Raw genomic sequence first — 21,793 nt, 5'->3', positions numbered from 1 at the left:
CAGGCGCAGCCGGCCGAGAGTGCCACCAGCGGTACCGGAGCCTGCGGTTGCGCCCGAGGCGCTGCCCCCGCTGCCACCCCTCACGATGGGCCCGGGTCCCCGGCTGCTGCTACCTCTGGTGCTTTGCGTGGGGCTCAGCGCTCTCGTACCTCCTGCGGGAGCGTCAGGCGTCCGCAAGCGAGGCCCCTCGGTGACGGCCAAGGTGACTGGGCGGCGGGCAGCAGTTTCCCCTCGTGCTGGCCGAGGGGATGGGAGAGCTTTGGGGACTGGAACCTCAGGGTCAGGGGCGGCGAGGAGGGGGCTTCCCGGGCGCAGAGGACGGGAGGCGGCCGGGGGGCTAGGTGGCAGGAGGCTGCCCGCGCTCTCCCGGGAGACCGTGGGGGCGGTGGGCCCCCGCCGCCGGCTGTCTGAACTTTGCCTGGGAGTTGGGAGAAGCTTCCGGAACCGGCGGGCCCTTTCTTCAGGAAGGAGACCGCCGAGTACTTCCTTCGCCTTGGCGGGGACTAGGGAATAGAAGCAGGAAGAATGCGGGAGGGACGGGGACTGGCGGAGGAGACGCGTTGCGAGCGGAGGGGTTGCAGCTGGGCCGCCCGCCGCGGGTGTCACCTGACCTGGCAGATCCCAGGTCCAGCCCCTGTCGCGGTGGGGTCGGGGCAGGCATTACGTGGCCTTGCTGAAACCAAGGGCTATCCTCCTTTTCCAGTATTTAGGAACGACCGTCCTCCCCGGGGAGGGAGAGGTGCGCTTTTCAGACTCTGGCGGCTGGTGGGTGGACCCCACGGCTTGGGGACGGTGCTAGCAAGGCACAGGCGGCTCCAGTATAACTGAGGCCAGCCTTTTGATCACGATTGGGGGGGTGGGGTGGGGGGACATCTGCCATAGACTGTGTCTTTACAGCTTCAGGTCCTTCCCCACCATATTTAGCCAAGGTTAAAGGATAATGGGAGGGTGCAGGGAGAGACAGAGGGAGGGAGGGAGGGGATGATTTGGGGCCCTTGATGACCACTTCTAGAAAACCCAGTGGCAGGGGTGTCTTGGAATCTGGAAGGAGGGGCAGCTGCAGGTGGTCTTAACAATCGGTCCGGTGTCTGCCAGTAGAAATGATACTGTTGGATGCTTAAATCCTCTACCACACACCCCACCCGAGGAGGGGGGAGGACAAGGGGCGGGGGAGGTTCCGCCCAACATCTGACGTAGCCTAAGAGTGAACAGAAAGGCCGTGCTGCGGAGTATGTGCGGTGATAAACTGAGCTTGCTGGCTTTGAGCACTGATTCTCCTCCCAGCCCCTTGATCTTTGGGGCTTATCTAGCTTTGGGAAACGGCTTATACAAAGCCACATAGCTGAAGGGGGGGAAGTGGGGGGCTGTTCTTCCAATCTGCAGATACTATTTGGGTCTCATGGGATAAGCCTTAAACATAAAATTCATGAAGTTGAAATGATGAAGGAAATAAACCCGGAAATAGATTGGGTGACATTTAAAAATACCTGAAGGGTAAGAAAAAAAAAAAAGCCTGGCAAAGACTTAGGAGGCAAAGGGAACTGCATATGCAAGGCCTCCAGACAGAAAAGTATGTTCAGAGGATGGAGAAGGGATGGTGTGGCTTCAGCCCAGGGATGAGAGGGGGAGTGGCTTGAGATGAGGTTCTGGGTGAGCAGCAGCAAGATCAGGTAGTGCCTTCCGGGCCACAGTTCGGAGTATGGGTTTTAAGGCAATTATTCTCATAATTTGAGGTCTTATTCTAAGTGCAGTTATAGCTGCTGAATGGTTTTAAGCATGGGATTGACATGATCTCATATATGCTTTTAAACAATTACTGTGGTTGTTCAGTGGAGAGTGAACTGGGAGGTCTTCAGGGCTCCAGGTCAGAATCTGGATGGTGGTGGCTTGGATTAGGGGGGGTAACGGTGGAAATGGGGAGCCAGGGAGGGACTAGAAATCGACTTTTGAAGTGTAACTAACAGGACTTGCTGACTGTTTAGATAAGGGTGGGAGAAAGGGAGTAGGACTGTCAGATGAAATACAGGATGCCCAGTGAGATGTGAATTTCAGATATGCAACGAATAATTTGTTACTGTGAGAACGTCACCTATAGTATTTGGGAACAGGCTTACCTGGGAAGCTTTTAGACCTACCAGTGCAGAGACTACCCCAGAGCAAGTAATCAGTAATCACAGTCTCTGGGAGTGTGGAGCTGCGGTTGGGAACCTCGAGGAGAAGGGAGGAAGCTGGTGGCTGCAAGAGGGGAAGAGTTGGGGCATCTTAGCCCCAAGTCCAGGGTGCTGTCACTGAGGGAGTTTTCAGGACTCTACTTTTGGAACAGTCACTCAATCTATCTCCTTTTTTCCCACCCCATTTGTCATTACGTTCTAAAAACTGTGTAGGCATGTCCTTCCACAGTTTCAACTCTGTTGAATTACTTTTTCAGTGGACATTTTAAAACAACTAATCTATTGGAAAGTAGAAACATTAAAAAATGATTTCTCTGAGTGTGGAAAAGTAGATTAATTGGCCATCACTCTAGTTTATTGTTTTCCCCAGCAGTCTTTACCTTTTCCTCTGATTTTGTTTAAAAACAGGAATCTGTAAATGAGAGGTGTGAAGTGCTATTCCCCCCAGGGCCCTTTAATGGCACTCACCTTGTCCATGAATCCTGCTGCCAGCTGGACACCTCAGCCTCCTGCCCATCCGTGGAGCCTCGGGTTTGGGCTCCAGCTCACTAGTCTCAAAATCCACTGAATTAGTGTTTGCAGCCCTGCACTTTCCAGCAGATGCCATGGGCTCTGTAAAGGGTCAGACACCGAGACTGCAGAAAATACTGCTGCCATCTTTCCAGCTGCACTCACGTCACACTCTGCTGGCACTTCCCGCAGCTCTTGGAGTTGCCAAGAGGCTTCAGCTGGGGTAACAACAAGTTACCTAATGTCTGAGGCTCCTCCTCTGTTCCATTTCTATTTCCTCTGTAAGTGGAAAGAGAAATAATACCTACCTGCAGGGTTTTGCATATTAGATGTGACAAAGCACGTAAAATGCTTAGCCCTGATTGAAGTTCCTGATTAAAGAGGTCAATTGTTAGTGTTATTTGTGTTATGTTATTAATCCTCCTGTGGCAGTGCAGCCCTGAGAGGAATCATCATCTGGGTACAGATGACGAACAGGAGCTCAGAGCTGCCCAAGGTCCCATGGCCAGTTAGTGCTGGAGCTGGTTTGAGAACAGTTTCCTGGACCTCACAGCTCGTGTCCTTGGTGTCTTCCCCAGTTACTTTGGAAATGGAAGCAGGATTAACCCTACAGGGTTTGGGCCAGGCTATGTGAGTGCCTCTTGCCTCTTCCCCTGTCTCTCCCCACCTCCAGTGACCTGTAATTTTTTTAAAAAATAAATTTATTTACTTATTTATTTTTGGCTGCGTTGGGTCTTCGTTGCTGCGCGTGGGCTTTCTCTAGTTGCAGCGAGCAGGGGCTACTCTTCATTACAGTGTGCGGGCTTCTCATTGCAGTGGCTTCTCTTGTTGTGGAGCACAGACTCTGGGCACGTGGGCTTCCATAGTTGTGGCACATGGGCTCAGTAGTCGTGGCTTGCGGGCTCTAGAGCACAGGCTCAGTGACGCACGGACTTAGTTGCTCTGTGGCATGTGGGATCTTCCCGGACCAGGGCTCGAACCCGTGTCCCCTGTGTTGGAGGATTCTTAACCACTGCACCACCAGGGAAGTCCCCCCGTAATTTTCAAATGACTTTCAAGGGCAGCCTCAAGGGAAAAAAGGAGTGACTGAGGGGCCAGCTCCTGAAGTGCAACATGGAATTCAAGTGCCACCTTTTCCAGGAAGCCTGCCCAGATTTCCACAGATAATCATCACTCTAACCGTGACATTTTATCTGTACATATCTTCTCGTGAAACCTGACTTCCCATTATATTATAGCGAGTATCTATATGCTTTCTCTTCTGTGGGACAGTAAGCTCCAGGAGGGTAGGGACTTTGCAGCCCCACCCCTTGTCTAGCACGGGGCCTGTTCCCAAGGACACGCAGCAAAGTCACAGACAATATCAGGGTGAGAGGGTTTGCCTGGCAGCCACCCTGGGCCCACCTTCACCCTCTGTCTAGGTGTGTGTGCGCCCTGGTCCTCATTTAGTATCAACTGGCATTGAACTATTTAGGATTTTTTGAGTACCTGCGTGAGCTGACACTGCAGAGCACTGGGAATCTAAAAACACCATTTCTACCCCTTAAGGGTTCCCTGCCTAGACAGAGCCATATTCATCATAAATCGCAGTCCAAGTGAACGCAGCCTCAAATTGAAATTTTGTCTTTCATGCTCCTAGTGTTGCCTAACAAAAGCTGGATCTCTTAGCTGGCATCCTTCCTTTGCCTCTGGAACTGGTGAGAGTCTCCCTTCCCAGCCGGTTGCGGTCAGAAGGGCTGTGTTGCTTCTCTGCACATGGATCACTTTTCCTGACTCAGTGCTTTGGTCCCAGAAAGAACTGCCCATCCTTGTCCCTGGAGGCTGCTCCCCTCCTTCCAGGCCTGCCTCCCATCACACCTTTGCCAGGATGCCTTCCTTCAGCCTTAACATTCCTCCAGAACAGGGGGTGTACAGTGTTCTTGGGGCATTTGTAACCTGGGGCCTTGTGCTATGGTTGTTCGTTTACTTGGCCTGTTTACATAAGCTCCCTTAGGACAGGGACTCCCTCCAGTAGCTTGTACCCTCACGCTGCCTTCTGCATGGATCTTTGACAAGTACTTGTTGACAATAAGATTTGATTTCATCATTTCCATTAGAGTTAGGGAAACTCTGCTATATTTTCTTGCCATCACGCATGAAGTTGAAGGATGCTGTGGTTTGGAAAAAAATCATATTAATATGTGTGCTAGGCTGCGTGTAAGAAAATAAGGTTTTTACTGAAGAGTTATGCTGGGTGACAGACACTTTTGCTTCATCTTCTTATGCTGCCCTCCCATATTTGATTCTCTTTGCTGTTGAAGTGTTCACAGGCTTTATTTCCTCTTCTTTATTTTAAAAGTCTGATAGGCTTTTCTAGTGTCTTATAGGGTGCTTCTTTACGATTACATACCCAATTCTTGTCCCAGTGCTGCTTCGTTATTGCCTGTTATTGAATTTACTCCTTGGTTCAGAAATCCCTTTGGAGAACCTGCTTCTCTTTGACCCCAGCTCTGCATGCTGGGCTCCTGTGGGTGTTAATGCAGCTTCCTGAATTGTCCTACTCCACTGCACTGCCCATTCTCAAGGGCACCGTCTTCTGTGCATTCTATGAAGTTTTACCATATAAATAATAATACAGTCTTTGCTGCTTTGGCCATGTAAAATTGCAAAATACCACATCATCCTGTGACAGACGTCCTGACGTATTGACAGAAGCTCTTGTCTTGAACTAAAGCTTGACAGTCTTTACTTCATGATTTTTCTAAACTGTACGACATCTTTTGTCTTTGACAACCCTTCTTATATTTTTTAAAGCCATCTCTTGAATGTCTTTTTTACCCATTCAAACAGTACATTGGTTCGTATAATCTAAACTCGCTAATAGAATGCCCTTTGACTCCATGGCCTTTTCAAGCATTCTATCTCAGAATCATCTCAACACAGTGATTTGTGAAGCAAGATGTATGTAATTTCATTTCAGATGAAACAGTTAAAAAAAAGTCCAAGAGAGCTTTTAAAGTTTATCTGCAAAAAAAAAAGTGACTCATTTCTGGATGTGTGCTTGCTCTTTTCTGTTCTAAACTGTTGTGACAGAGTAAGGACACATTGTACATGTGCAGCTTTGGGGACATGATGACTGAATCTGGTGTCTGAGTTTACAGGGTAAATGGTTCTGTCAGGACCTGAGTGTAATGTTTGTTGTATTTTGGGTGCAGCTGTGGCCCTGGTGCCTTAGTGTGTCTGGACGTGAGTGGCAGGCCTTCTGGAGGAGTGTTGTGTGTTGTGATAATCTTTCACGGTCCCCTTGACAGCAGATGTCTACTGAGAACTCATTGGGAATTTAGCACTGCTCGAAGTTACGAAAAAATAAATCTGGATGGTTAGACTGTTTCTCTCCTCACCATTTTTTTCCCTCCTGCCAAGACTGGAGAGCATTACCTCTCAGGAGACCAACAGTCTCCACTCTAACCCGTGTCCGCAGAGCTAGGAAACGGGAGGCCAGAGCAGTGCTGGTCTGGGTTGTGGAGGGGAGAGGAATTCTTGAAGACATTACTGGCTGACTCTGACAGTATTGAGTCCAACTTTAAACCCAGTTTCTAGTACAGTGCCTGGCCTAGAGGTGGTGCTCCGTAACTGTTTGGTGAATGAATATTTGTGAGTGAAATGCACCCACAAGATGGTTTCAGAGCTCCTTTAATTTATATCATGCTCCTTCATAAAATAGCTCCTTTGTGCTCCTTTATAAAATGCTGGTGGGCAGGGCCCTTGCATGGGGATCCGTTCTCAGATTATCATGTTCCCTTACCTTGTATTGTGGCTTTTTCACATTATAACCTTCTGCTCTGCCTTTCAACCACACGCAGGTCTTCTTTGATGTGAGGATTGGAGATAAAGATGTTGGCAGAATTGTGATTGGCCTCTTTGGAAAAGTTGTGCCCAAGACTGTGGAAAATTTTATCGCTCTGGCAACAGGAGAGGTATGTCTCAGTTTTATTCCCTTTAACTGGGCAGAAGTAGATCTTCCTTCTTTTAAGCCAAACGTAAAGATGTATTCTGGGAAAATAAGTATTAAATTAGTAGATGAGATGAACTTGAGACATCTAACAATATTTTACTTTATTTTCCTAGAAAATCGCTATTCTTCAAGCCCTCAGTTTCCTCAGGGTTCTAGAAACTGACAGGAAACAGTCATCAAGTGAAAATGCAGACTTCTCTCTTTTTACTTGTGCAGGTTAATACTTTACCTCTATAGTTTATGTGTTTACTTTTCAGTCAGCTAATGATAAATTTCTATCAGTAAATTATTGCAGACACCTAATCTAGTTCTGTAGATATTTTGTGTAATTTTCTCATTTTGTCATTTCCAGATAAACACTGGGGTTTATCTTACAGTATGGGTTATATCTACTTGTGTATTCAATTGACATAATCTCTTTAGAAAGGATATGGATATAGAGGAAGCAAATTTCATCGCGTCATCAAAGATTTCATGATTCAAGGAGGAGACTTCACCAGTGGAGATGGCACTGGCGGTAATGTTGTCTAACATTTTTCCTTTCCTGCTTACCCAGGTGAAACCTAAGATTAAGATGATGTATTTACCCAGCATATTGAATTCCCAGATTTAAGGAACAAAGTCATAAAGACAGCCAGACTAATTTTTCAAGAAGGATTGAGTTGGGGTGGGGGTGCCGTATCTAACAAAATCTTGGTAGGTGTGAATGAGTGAGGCCTCCTAATTTGTAACAGTATTGCTTTGGTGTTCATTATCTTTCCATAGTGGAGGTATATTCATTTAGTAGGCTGTTTTGCAGTGCTTAAAATCCTAGACTTCTGGTATGTAGCAATACAGAAAGATGTCTGTCATAGCAAGGAAACGTAGACTGAAAAACTGTACCCTGGGGTGGCAGCCAGCTGCAGACGTGCACGTTGGTGGAGGAGGTCTGGGGACATCACGCCAGAATGACGAGGCTGGTATTTAGGTGGCAGGATTATAGGTGAATGTACCTCCTTCTTTCAAAATTCTTTCATTTTAATTGTCAGCTTTTTCAACAATAAAAAAATTAAGTAATAGACAACTTGTCAAAATTACAGTATACATTAATTTTTATCAACAAAGTTAGAATTCTATAAAGTACAAATAATTCAATTTATAGAGTTTAAGTATCTCTGAGCTTATTGTTTCTCATTGAGGATTCCAGCTACCCAGCTCCCTGGACTATTTTTCCCCAGAAATGTAGTGAATTCCTGAACACACACACAGTATATAACCACACAGAATTTAAATTTACTTCAGGTTTAAGATTTCTAATTCAGCAAATACTGGTTTTGATGGATATTAAATTGCTAACTTTTTCAAGAAACAAGCCATTTTCAAGCACTATTGTTAATTTTATGTTTATTGCAATTTTTTAAATAACAAAATGGCTGCCATTAAATGTTTGGATTTGCCAGACACTTCAGGAGGATTACTTTTAGTCCCTGCAGAAATGCTGCCGGGTATGGGAATGTAGAATGGAGCACAGGAACATGTTCAGGTTACTTGGTTTCATGGGGTTGGTGAGGATGCTCAGGGTAGTAACCCCAGCTGCTGCAGAGTTGGGTCTCAGTGGAAAAGCCTGCAGCTCCAGTACGGGTCCCCTCAGGACTGGCACCCCACCGCCCTGCCTGGGGCCCAGCAAGAATGGTGGTGGAGCTCTACTGTGTCCTCTTTTCTGTGTCCCTCTCTCTCTCTGCTTTCCCTGCTCTGTGTGTGTGTATGGGTTCACATGAGATTTGTAGATAGGACCTTTTGGATCATTTAAATTTAGCCTAGACCTCTCTGTAGGCAAAACTTTGCTACCAGCCCACCTCATATGTCACTTACCAACCAGCTATAAATGGCTTGCCTTTGGTATCCACTTCTGGTCCTTCTAACTGAGCCAGGATTTTTTTTTTTCTGGGTAAGATGAATTATATTTGATCTAGTCTACAAAAAAAAAAAAAAAGTCAGGTTTCCTTAAATTATTAAATATTGTATTAATTACTCAGATAAGTATAAAATAAGACAATTACAAAGGAGTGAAGTTGTTAAAATATCTAGTTATTCATTCAAAAGCCATATATTGCAAGATGTAAACCTTAAGAAGGAAAATAATTAGGATTCACAGAATGTCCTTAGTAATTCCTCTACTGCAACACTTTGTAGATATTGTGTTTTAAAAGTTAACTACATTAGCTATGAAGAAGTTTTGGTTGTATATAAATGAAGAAAAACGCCTTATGTGAGACCCAAGTCTTAAGGAAGTAGAATTTTTGCCTGGTCCTTCACAAGTACTGCATAGTAAGAAAGGAGATGACACAAGAGCTAACTGAGCCAGGACTTTAAGGCTGGACACCAATGGATAAGGAGCCCTGCAGTGGAGGAGGTGGGTGTGACAGTCACTCAGGGTGTTAGAGGATGGAGCAGATACTTTTCATGGTCTGTACTGTTGTTTTATAGGAAAAATGTGTTCTGCTCTCCCTGCTGCTGTGCTTGATCTCCAGCCCCCATGCCTGCCTTTGGTTCTTCCGTCCAAGGTTGGCTCCCTGGGTGCTCTCAGTTGCTGTGATCCTCTGTATCCTGATGAGCCCTGAAGTCTTCAAGCCTAATGACTTCCAGGCTTGCGCTGTTGTTCTCAGTGCTGAGGCTCTTCATGCTTAGGGAACCAGAGTTAGAGCCAGAAGTTCAAGTTCTACTCTGCTGTTTTCAAGTTTGATAACCTCTGTTTCCCATTCAAAATGGGAATGAGAAAACCTATTCTACAGGATTGCTGTGAGAATTTACTAAGGGTGTATATTAAGTGCGTATTGTACTCTGGTTGGCTGCAGAGGTAGGAGTGATCCAGGGCAAGTGACCTGAACCTCAGGACAGAGGTGGAGCCACTAGGTTGGCTTATCCACCTTTCCACTGGGCTTCACAGTGTCATCCTGCCCTTCAGTTCCTTCTCGTTTCAGAGTGAAATCACTGACTTGCTTGTTCAGGGTTTGGGTCTTGGTTTGAGGCCAGAGGGCATCCTTCCATCTTGTGTCATACTTAAGGCTTTTGTTTATTTGTTTTGGTCCCTGATGCCCTGTTTCCTTAAGGAGCTAATTTTTTTGGCCGTGCTGCGCGGCATGCAGGATCCTAGTTCCCCAGCCAGGGATCTAACCCATGCCCCCTGCAGTGGAAGCATGGGATCTTAACTACTGGACCTCCAGGGAAGTCCCCGTTAATTTTATCCTCTGCTTTATTTCTCCTTATATTTGACCATCTTTTCCCCATCCCCACCTCCTACAGGGTTCTATTAACCAATCTACTCAAACCTTATATTCCCCTTTGAAGAATTTACTTTCATAGAACATCTGTTGTCTCTCCCCTTTTTGTTTTGTCTCACTCAGGTATAAGCATTTATGGTGAGACATTTCCAGATGAGAACTTCAAACTGAAGCATTATGGCATTGGGTGGGTCAGTATGGCCAATGCTGGGCCTGACACCAATGGCTCTCAGTTCTTTATCACCTTGACCAAGCCCACCTGGTTGGATGGCAAACATGTGGTATTTGGAAAAGTCATTGATGGAATGGTAACTTGATGTATTATTTTTTCTCATTCAAAGATTTATAATGAGAGTACTCTTAGTGATTTAATCTCCAAACGTGCTTGTTAGAGAGCCATAATTATATGCTGACTGGCCTCTTCAAAGGTGAATAAATTATATATGGTGTGGTATTTTTAATTGTTAGGAGCATTGGGGCAGAAGCTGGGGACTTGACAGGGAGAAGTTGAGTACTTAATTCATCTCACACTTGAAATAAGTGGAAACTCTTTTTAAAGTAACCAGATAAAATCCCATATGTACATACAATGAAATATTATTCAGCCTTAAAAAGGAAGGAGATCCTGTCACATGCTACAACATGAATAAACCTTTGGAATGTTAAAGAAAACAAGCCAGTCACAAAAAGGCTGTATGATTCCATTCAAATGAGGTATCTAGAGTAGTCAAATACATGGGAACATAAAGCAGGATGGTGGTTGCCAGGGGCTGGGGGGATGAGGAAATCGGGAGCTAGTTTCAGTGGGTATCTCTATAGATCTTCAGTTTTATAAGATGAAAAAGTTCTGAAGTTTAGTTGCACAATAGTGTGAATATGCTTAAACTAATGAACTGTACACTTAGAAGTGGATAAGACGGCAAATTTTATGTTATGTGTTTCTTACCACAATTCAAAATAAAATATTTTTAAAAGCCCTGAGCCCCAGGTGGTTTATTTTTAAAACCCCTGAGCCTCCAGAGGTGGGCCCGCGAATAAGCGTGTTAAAAAATTGTGGTAACATGTACTCAACATAGAAATTTCCATTTTAACCATTAAATAAGCAGTTTTTAAAGTGCCACAGGTAATTCGGATGTGTAGCTGCTGCTTTAGGTACACGTGTGCACATATGAACCCACACACACAATCTATTTAGAAATATATATTATTGATATTATTAGAAGAATGCTGGTCGTTTATCTTAAATTAACCTAAGTCAGCCAGAGACTGGATTAGCTGACACCATGTCCAAAGCGCTCAGAGACTTTGTTGCTATTTTTGTCTCAACGCTGTTTGGGAAACTCATCAGAAGTCCACTTGCCTAGTCCTGGCCCAGTATGTGACATAAATTAGTCCATGAGCTTGTGAAGCCTTCCGGAGTAGAGAAAGGGGCCTTTTACACGACTGTGGGGTTGGGGTTACATTAGTATCAGACTCAACCTGTAGATTACTGGCTGGGGTCGGCTTTAAAATGGACAAACCCAAAACTAGCTCCACTACTAAATCTGCTTCCTGGCTCACTTTCTGATGCCTAGACCTCTTGTAGAGTGGAGCTGAAATTGTCTCAAACTCCACGTTAACTCTTAAGTTGGGTTGTAACAAGTGAATAGAAATACTTTTTATTAGCACTAGATGTTTGCAAAAATATCTAATTTTTTTAGAATATAAAATGCTAATAAAAAGAAGAGAGGAAATACACAAATATGCTCTCTGATTAGCAAGCTAGTGGGTAAATTTTATTCTGTTATATATAGATTTCCTGACTAAATTTTCCATAGTTATCTTGCATGGTTTTTGTAATTATAGAAAAAGCAAAAACAACTTATTTCCCACTACGGCTTTCAGACTTCACATTGATTTTACCTCTTGATCACCACAGTTGCTGGTCAGAAGTGATCCATGGGTCTACTTTTCTCTCACCAGACAGTGGTCCACTCCATAGAACTGCAGGCAACTGATGGGCATGACCGTCCACTCACCAACTGCTCCATCATCAACAGTGGCAAGATAGATGTGAAAACGCCCTTCGTGGTAGAGGTCGCTGACTGGTGATACAATTGGCAGAAAACAAAGAAGAACACACTCTGCCAGGGGTGTGTGTGTGTGTGTGTGTCTGTGTGTTGATTCTTAAAAGTTATTGTTTTGCTTTGTTTTTTAACTTTATTCTGTTTTCTACCCCAGATCACAGGAAGGTTATAGAAAGCAACCACTCAAAGTTTAGTTAGCATGAATTTTGGTAAATCACTTGCTGAGGGACTTTGCACTTAAAAGACATATCCCTGGCTTCCCTGGTGGCGCAGTGGTTGAGAGTCCGCCTGCCGATGCAGGGGACACGGGTTCGTGCCTTGGTCCGGGAGGATCCCACATGCCGCGGAGCGGCTGGGCCCGTGAGCCATGGCCGCTGAGCCTGCACGTCCGGAGCCTGTGCTCCGCAACAGGAGAGGCCACAACAGTGAGAGGCCCGGGTACCACCAAAAAAAAAAAAAAAAAAAAAAAGACATATCCCTTTCCTCCAATGGTGCTGTTTTTAAATTAGAAAACTTTGTATTGGCTATTTTCTTTTGAAGAACACAATCATTTCTTTGCTGGATTAATTGTGACCCCCAGATTCAGTGATGCTGAAGATTTATCTGAAAAAAGATGGGAACAAGAAGTTTATTACTTTGTATTCAAACAGAAATTCTTTTCAGGTAAAGGGAGATTTGATTAGTATTATCTGATACATGTCACAGGGACTTTTACCTAATGAAAGGTGCTTTGGTATTCTCTATATTAAATACTTTTTATGTAGATCAATTATTTTTGCAAGACTTTCTTTTAACCTGAAGTGCTTTAAAACAAAATATACAAAATATATGCATTTTAATGTTAATAATGAAAGATTAGCGAAGGTTCTATAAGTCAGAATATTAGCACAGCTGGATCATTTGGGACGGGAATGCACAGAAAGGATGCCCACCCATATCCCAAATACTTGAGCTGATTATTCACTAATTCTTACTCGGTGTAACATGTTTAGCAATTTCCCTTGAGTCCAGTTGCAACAAAAAGGAGTCTTTCTTCACTTACATAGTGGGGATGAAGATTCGGGCTGTACTTAAACTAGATGGAAAGTAAAATCTTATTGGTGGGGCCTTGTTGTAACATACCTGGCTGTACCAGAATGTGCCTGATCTCTGTTCAAATGGGAGTGGTAGTTGTTAAACGGCCCCATTGCTTCTCCCCAAAATTACATCTCTTGAGCTGTATTCTAAGAAAACCGCTTCAATGAGAGATGAGGTGAAATGAGCATTCTTACTGCTGATAGGGGTGTTAATTGCTACGGTCCTCTTGAAGAGCATTTTGTTATTTTTTCCCAAAAAACTTCATTAAAGGCCTTTGATATGCCAGGTACCAGTTTTTGAGTTTGGGGAATACAGCAGTGGACAGCGAGAAAAAGGCATCATGGAACTTACATTCTAGTGATGAAGACAGAATAAATGAGGTAACAAATAAAAGGGTGTTGACACTGTAAAGAAAACACACCAGGTTTGCTGGAAAGGCTCAGGTGCGGGTGAGGGAGAGGGGCGCTGTTTGGGTGGTCTCATGGGGGGACATTTGAGCTGAGCTCTGAGGAGAGAGAAGAGGTGGCTGTCAGGCCAGATCTGTGATCCAGGCCTTCCAGGCAGAGAGGGGAGAGATAACACGAGGGTCCTGAGGTGGAATGTGTGGATTCCAGGGCAGAAGAGAAAGCCAGTGTGCTGCAGCCTGAGAGGTCAGAGAGTAAGGCTGATAATGGAGCATTTGGGGCCTGGGGTGCCAGGGCAGAGCTCTTCTTTTATTCCCAGTACAGTGGGGAGCTATCAGGTTTAAGTTGTGGGCGGGGGGCATGATATGATCTGCATTTAAGACTATTTTGTCTACTACGAGGAGGAGTTTTATAGGGGGTTGAAGTACATACCAGGAAACTCAAAACATTCGTATCCTTTGGAATCCCACTCCTGGGACTTTGCTGTAGACGGTGATCTGAACTTGAAAGCGTGACAATGCTGTGGACGGTCTGGCAACCCGTCCCCCTTGGTCCGGAGATGGCCACCTGTTTTCTTTGAGGAATCACCATCCTTTCAGACACCTCTTATCCTTAGGGTGGGCTGACCCTACAGATGGGTACATGCCTGGCCTGGCAAACTCATTCATTAACTCACCTGATAAATACTAGATGCTGGAGAGAGCTGCAAACGAAACTGCCAGCCCTCGTGGTTCCCATGGAAGAAGACAAATAATTCGCACATATACCACGTGAATATATAACAGAACATCAGGTAGTCATAAGTCCACAAAGAGAAACAGGGAGAGAGACTAGAGAGTGAAGAGGGGATCAGGGCAGTCCCTGAGTAGGGCCTGAAGGAAGTGAGAGGGCAGCAAACCATGGGGACACTGGGGGAAGAGTGAGCAAGGCAGAGGGGACAAGAGTAGTGGCCCCGGATGAAGGGCAGACTGGTGGGCTCAAGAAACAGCAAAGGGTCCAGGTGTGCAGAGTGAGGGCAGTGGAGGAGTCAGATGGGAGAGGTGGGAAAGGGAGCAGGGGGTCCTATAGGCCAGTCGGAACATTCCCTTGTCCTGGCCCCAGTGACAGGCTCAGAGTTACATGTTTGACCCCAGTCATATTAGTGAGCTTCAACTGTGGGAGTTCTGCTGGGAGAAATGCTAGGACAGAGCTGCTGTTTCTTATGGGAAGAGGTAAAGGAGCAGGCGTGAGAATGAAATCAGCACAAAGGGAAGCTGGTCCAGGAGATGGAAGATGGATTCCTGAAGACACTGCTGAGCCCCTAAGTCTAGCCATGCCTGAAGCCAATCTCTACCCCTAGCTTTTTAATTACCCAAGCTAATACAGTTTCTCTTTTGCTTAAGCCAGGGTGAATTGATTTCTTGTGACTTACAGCCTAAAGTCTTTGTCTAATACAGCAATATTGGAAAAGTTTTACGTATAAAGATGTGAACTGCAGAATTGTTTATGATTGCAAAATACTGGAAGCAACTTGAATGTCCCAAAATGGTTATAAAGGAGTAGTATGCATTCATTAAGACTGATGCTACAAAAGTTAGAGTACCGTGTTATAAAGAAAAAAGTAGAAATTCTGTATGCAGCACGATCTCAATTATGTAAATACATTCTCATAAAGCAAAATCAACAAAATGTAGATTGACATAAAAACAAATGCAAATGGTGGGATTTTTAAAACTCATGTTTATATTTTCTTTACTTTTTGTCTTCGAATTTTTCTCTAGAGTGTATTTCTTTATAATACAATACTTGGGGAAAAACTTATTAAAATTTTTTTTAAAGGTAACACAGAAGGAAATTGGAAACAAATGTCCTCGTACATATAAAGTGCCTTAAGTCTCAAATGTCAGAAAGCACATAAGCCACTGCTACGCCCCCATGCATAAGGACATGTACTTTCTACCATATTTGCCATCTAGCTTTTTCATGAGTATGAACATAATGAGATCTCTCTTGTGATAAAGCAAAAATTGGTTCATTTTGGAAGTGCTGAAATTCTGAGACCACTAGTGCACAGGTAGCAAACTGTCAGGGTGTCTGTTATCCCAGATGATCTATGAGCTAACGTCACCCCCCCTGCTAAAAGCAGTTTATCCTGAGGGTCAGGCTGTATACTAAAAACATCAGCAAACTGATAACTACATATAAACTATTGCTTTATAACAAGGTCTATGTTTTCTGCAAAGGCTTTTGAAATAAACAGCTCGCTATTTAGCCAATCATGCTGCTAAAAGGACACAAACGTAGCCAAGGGTGTGTGTGGAATCACAGGAAAATTACACTGGCTGCTACCACCGCCATGCCCACATTATTATAATTCAGTCTTGAATCACTTTAATAAACAATTTAAACATTTTGGTATCCTTAGCCACAAGTTGTTTAATTCCAAGTGCTATTTAGCAATTTTCTGGAATATCAGATAAGAATTTAGTAAAATTTATTCTTGGGTCAGATTAATTAGAATGACACTTGCAAAATGATTGACTGCTCCATTTCCGATGAGTTTTTAGAACTCATCAACCTCATTTTTTAGTTCAGCTGTTTTGAATTACATAAAGACAAAAATATGGCAAGGATTTTATAGCAGGAAAAGGATTTGTTTTTGTTTTTCAAAATTCCTATAATTCAGGCAGCTGAAGAAATCTTTGATCTTGAAGGCTTAGAAATTCAAAGCCCCTCAAAGCACTTTTTTTTTTTTAAGAAAAAGTAAAAACAGTATTTGTAATGGAAAATTTTGGTGCTGTTAAGTACATAACGGCTTTTACTTGTCTGCAGTTCATCTCATGGACTTGATTTTGGCCAAGTCTAAGTGTTAGGTGTGATACAACATCACCTGCTTGGAGATTTGCTAGTGTTACTGATATTCTAGAGTGATGGAAAAACAACTGGCACTGATGCAGAATTAGAGTGACTAGTCACAGAAGTCCCATCTGGGGGGAAAAAGAAGTCCATCTGACACATAGTAAGAGTCAAAACAAAATGCATTACAAAATCCATAAATGGAATTGTAAGCCCATCACTAGTTTCATTACAATGCTTGGGAGTCACAAATTTGGAGGATTTGGAAGGGACTCAACATGCCAATATATCTTCTATTGCCTACTTCTAAAGTTTTATTAGGAGTCATGTAAGTTTCCACATCCATTACTTTTTCAGAGGCTGTGAAGGACTTTCTTCCTGAAGCACACTGGGCCTTTAAAGTGCTATTAAAACTACGGTCACCATCTGTCCTAGGTGGTAAATATTATGTCCTGTCATTTGGATAGATATCTCAGTTTGAAAACCTGAAACTTTTTCTTCCAACCTGGACACAAAACACAGGTCTCCTGCCTGTGCCTCTTCTGGACACCAAGACCTACACTGGGACAGACTGTCTTGAGGAGAGGAGTAAGAACTGGTCAGCCTGGAGCAGAGAAAGTCAAGACTTGATTTATCCCTGCTGTCCTGGAAGTACACCTCTCTTATAAAGACCTAAGGACTTCTGAATTGCCTCCAAGCCTGTACAAGCTGCTCTCTCTGCCTACTGAGCCCCCGCCACCCTATCTGTTCCCTGCCATTCTTCAGGACTCAGTACCTGGGATCCCTCCCTCGACGAGCCTTCACTGGAAACTTCCTCATACCGTGTTCTAACTGCTTGCTTCCTGGGTGTCTCCTGTCTCCTCCTTGGACTGGAATTTGCTCTCGGCCAAGGATTAGATCATACTCATCTCCCCCTGAGACAGTGTTTCACACATAACTGATGCTCAATAAGTATGTTCAGAATCGGTAACCAAAAATAACCCACCTACAATTATACTATGAGGTATTTAAACTCTCTCAGGACTAGAAATATTGTTAAACATTGGCATTTGTCTTTTGACTCTTTCTACCCTTTTTCAAAGACTGTTACCTTTTTCAAAAAAAATAAACTTTTCCTCTTTATTTTCTGAGTTGAGGTTAGAAGGGCATGATAGAAGTAGACTGGCAAAAATGATGTGGGTGTCAAACAGTAGAAGAAAAGCCCCAAGTGGTGGTGAGCCTTCAGTGGCAGTGTCCGTGGTGAGTGGCAGCTGGCTTGGGTGACACACCTTGGTCATGAGCGTGCCAAGCTGCTGGCAGTCGGTGAGGCCCAGCCCTGAGCTGAGCAGTGTGGATTTGACCTGAGAAGTGATGAGAAACCACTCTCTCTCGAGTCTTAAGTACTGCGGAAGTCATGGTATCCACCTTGGAAACCTTTACACTTGAATCCTCATTTGTTGGGCAATTTATGTGGTTCAGTGAGAAAACTGCACAGTCACATGGCTCCACCACGTGTAAACCCAGTTAGGTAATAACATGATGCCCTTTGTGGTCAAAGTCACAGGTTTGCTCTCTGTGCTTGGCTTTGTTCCTGGCTACGGAGCGTATTCCTGACTCTCGTGAGCAAGGCACGAAGTTAGAAATAGTTCAGCAGCATAAATCTATCACCACAATGAGAAAAATCTAGCTTAGCTTCCTTCTGCTGGTCAGTCAGTGTTGCACCTAGTCTGCTTCTATGCAGCTGCAGGCACTGGGAGCTCTTTGGAGGATTTTTTTTTAATTCATGTTTTTAAAAATTTCATGCCTGGTAACGAAATATAAATTTCATGCCTGGTAAAGAAACATAAATGGGTATAAACAAATAAAATAAATCATTATTTGTCAATTATATCTCAATAAAGCTAAATAAAATAAAATAATAATAGATCAAATCCCTCCTGTGTAAAACCAGTGAATTGTTTCCCATTGCACATAGGCTATAAGCCTTGAATGCCATGTCCCAAGGAGGGCCCTGTGGGATCCAGCCCCAGCCCTCCACTATCCTCTACACTCACCCGTTTCCTTGGGGACCCTGACTGAAGCTCTCTCCTTGGTTGGGCTTTGGAACCTTCTGATGTCTCTGTGACACCCTCTCCCTTCCCCCATTCTTGCCAGTTAATTCCTCCAACATCCTTTGTCTCTACTTCAGTGTCACTACCTCAGAGAAGGTTCTTGACCTGCCCAAACCTAAGTTACGTATCTTCCCTGCACATAAGTAAACCTCCTTATTTTTCCTTTATAGCATGTAACACATTTTATAATGACACTTGGGGGCATATTTACCCATCTAATATCACATTATTCTGTAACTTCCATGAAGTCAAGGATTCTAGTTTACTCAGATTCACATTTAAAGATAGCAATGATTTAGAATGACACCATGATGCCTTCTGTGATGAAAAAAAATTACCATGATACCAGATATAAAAGCTTATGCAAAAGAAGATAATTTCTATGGGTAAGATACCTCTTATCTTTTACTTCATTTAAAATACCTTATTGGTTTTGTTGAGCTTCTGATGGGCTGGTGTCTTAAAGGTATTATCAGCCTTCTGCAGTAACCATCTGGCATTGTTTGATTTTGTGCCCGCTCCTCCTAGAAGTAGTGAGGGTGTTTTTTAATTAAAAAAGTTAAAATATTTTTAAAATGTGCAACATGAAGGGTTGCGGTTCTCAAACTTTATTGTGCATCAGAATCACCTGGAAGGCTTGTTAGATTTCTGGGTCCCATTCTCCGAGTGTCTGGGGCAGAGCCTGAGAATGTGTACTTCTAACAAGTTCTTGGGTGATGCTGAACCATCACCTTGGTCCAAGGTTCCAACTTTGAAAACCACTGCCCTGAGATGTCACAAAACCATGTTTTTTAAACCACTGAATTAGCTTAGTAACTCATTTGTAAAGGATAGACGTTTAAGAAATCATTCAAACCATCACCATTCTGTGTATCAAACTGGTGAGCAAACTTTAGAAAACCACTGTTTTAGAACAATCAGGAGGTAACGAATCATTACGCAAATCTGGGAAGATGTTAGTAAACCCTGATTGCAAGGTCGTTCACTCCGCAAACGTTTCTGAAGGCCCTGCTGTGAAGTGTGTAGCCAGCTCTGAGCTGGCTGATGGGAACACAGGCTGCAGGCCACCCACTCCTTCAGCAGCGATTCTGGGATCTACTCCCGCACCTCCCCACCCCCACTGAGAAACAGGGTAAACAAGTCGTTAGCTGCCCCTGCCCTCAGGGAGCTCATGCTCTTTGGAGGGGGAGAAAGACCTTAAACAAATCAACAGAATACTACAGACGGTGGTAACTGCTATGACAGAATACAATTGTGCTATGATAGAATAATGGGGCAGAGCGAGAGTTGGGGTGCCACATAAGATTGGGTGACGTGGAGGGGCTCTTGGACGAGGGGACATCTAAGTTGATGTGAGAGTGGGCCAGTCTTCTGATGAGAGGTGAGAAGGGTATTTCAGGCAGAGACCAGCAGGTTCAAAGGGCTTAAGTGAGAACCAAATTTGGCAAGTCCTGGGAAGAGAAAGACCAATGTCGCCAGTGAGATAAATACCAGGAAGAGGAGGGCGAGGAACTTGGGAGAGGGTGGCAGGAGTTTAGATTTTAAGTGGGGATGGAAGCCACTGGATAATTTTGAGCAACAGTGACATGATTTGACGGACATGTTAAAAAGATGGCTCTGGCTCTCATGTGGAGGATGGACTAGAGTACAAGTGGAAGCAGAGAGACCTGGGAGGAGGCTGCAGCTGAGAGCACAGAGCTTGGTTTAATCAAGGGAGATGGGACAGCACTCTGATTTATAATGTAGTGTAGAAAGATGAGCAATTGTCCCAATACTAGTTCTTTCCGACCTGAGTATTCACGTGTTGTTCAAAAATGCACATAAATACAAACAGTTCTAACGTGAGGCTGACGGGGGCGGGGGTGGGGCGGATTAGCTTAGCCTGAACTGTGTGGATCAACAGTGCAAATCCTGATCCCCTTTACTAACTGGTGGCCTTAGTCAAGCTATCTTGCCTTTCTACTTTCATTTTTTTCACTGTAGAGGGGAAAAAATAAGAATACATACCTCAGAAAGATGTTGTGAGGCTTCAATGGGATAATCTGTGGATAGAACTTAGCCCAAATTAGTGCTTTATCATGTTAGCTACTTATTAGTCACTCCCGATCTTTGCTTTCTTCTTCTATAAAGGTTTGTAAAAGCTTTGTCCAGTTATAATGGCCTTAGTCTCACCACATGTGGCGCCCAGAGGAGCTCACTACGTAACAGCATCTAAGTGAAGAGAATATCAGGGCTGGAGACACTGTTGATGGCGCCATGGCTGATGTTAGAGTAGAAGAAGGCAGAAAGTGTTTCACATTGTATGGGTCAGATTTACAACTATACTCTGAGAATATAAAACAAAATTTTCTACAGTCAATTACATGTACTTCAAAGGCTTAACATTTCAATGTACCCTCCTCCCCCTCACACAAAAATAAATACCTCTTCACCCTCATCACCAATCCAGACCGTCACTCTGCATCTGTATGGACAGAAAACATAAATGTTGCAGTATTTTCTGTTTTGAGTTAGTGTCTGCTACTTCCCTGGGTTTCTGCTGCTGAATTCAAAATCTATAATTATCATCAAGGATGAAAACCAAAACAAAGCCAAGATGAAAGTGATTGCTTTGAAGCTGAGTAGAGACTGGAGAAGATAGTCCTAATCACTGAACTCTACATCCAATTCAGTTAAATGGAAAGACATTCCCTAGTAAATGGCCAAAAATTCCAGAAAATAAGGATTTTGTCTATATTCTTTATTTATTTAAAAAAATAAATTTATTAATTATTTTTGGCTGCATGTGTCTTCGTTGCTGCGCATGGGCTTTCTCTAGTTGCGGCAAGTGGGGGCTACTCTTTGTTGCAGTGAGGGCTTCTCATTGCTGTGGCTTCTCCTGTTGCAGAGCATGGGCTCTAGGTGCACAGGCTTCAGTAGTAGTGGCATGCGGGCTTCAGTAGTTGTGGCTCGCGGGCTCTAGAGCACAGGCTCAGTAGTTGTGGCGCACGGGCTTAGTTGCTCTGCGGCATGTGGGATCTTCCCAGACCAGGGCTCGAACCCGTGTCCCCTGCATTGGCAGGCAGATTCTTAACCACTGCACCACCAGGGAAGCCCTCTATTTTTAGATAACTAACACCATGCCTTAGTGCAGCAAGAAATCTCAAATGCATTTCACTGAATGAGTGGATGAGTAAATGAATACATATTCACATAGGGTGTCTATTGAAACCACTACCCAAACTTGTCATCCTTGCTGCTTCTTCAAAGAGTCCTGCTATAGACTGTTTGTGTCTGCTCCCCCCACCCCCTCCTAATTCATATGGTGAAAACTAATCTCCTATGTGATGATGTTTGGGGGTGGAGCCTTTGGGAGGTGATTAGGGATTAGTGCCCTTATGACAGAG

General features: G+C 44.0%; 1 protein-coding gene across 2 annotated transcripts; it reads left to right on the top strand.

The window, feature by feature from the left end:
* The first annotated feature begins 2 nt into the window (after positions 1–2).
* Positions 3–12,770, top strand: PPIC (peptidylprolyl isomerase C). 2 transcript variants are annotated; one of them, XM_067731569.1, is made up of 5 exons: positions 3–202; positions 6,524–6,637; positions 7,099–7,192; positions 10,059–10,243; positions 11,854–12,770. In XM_067731569.1, the coding sequence occupies exons 1-5, from the start codon at positions 86–88 to the stop codon at positions 11,914–11,916; spliced, it is 573 nt and encodes a 190-aa protein (XP_067587670.1). In that variant the 5' UTR covers positions 3–85; the 3' UTR covers positions 11,917–12,770. The 2 variants fall into 2 exon arrangements, with proteins under 2 accessions (XP_067587670.1, XP_067587668.1); XM_067731567.1 differs by having other exon boundaries at positions 7–202; positions 11,898–12,770.
* Positions 12,771–21,793: the final 9,023 nt, after the last annotated feature.

Source organism: Pseudorca crassidens, chromosome 3 (genome assembly GCF_039906515.1).
Source record: "Pseudorca crassidens isolate mPseCra1 chromosome 3, mPseCra1.hap1, whole genome shotgun sequence".
Lineage (NCBI taxonomy): Eukaryota > Metazoa > Chordata > Mammalia > Artiodactyla > Delphinidae > Pseudorca > Pseudorca crassidens.
The sequence above is the reverse complement of the archived record's forward strand: the minus strand, read 5'-3'. Positions and strand labels throughout refer to the sequence as shown.

Coding starts and splice junctions, on each gene's coding strand:
- PPIC (XM_067731567.1), top strand. CDS start 86: ATGGGCCCGGGTCCCCGGCTGCTGCTACCTCTGGTGCTTTGCGTGGGG. Junction 7,193..10,058: donor CAGTGGAGATGGCACTGGCG/GTAATGTTGTCT, acceptor TGTCTCACTCAG/GTATAAGCATTTATGGTGAG. Junction 10,244..11,897: donor GAAAAGTCATTGATGGAATG/GTAACTTGATGT, acceptor TTCTCTCACCAG/ACAGTGGTCCACTCCATAGA.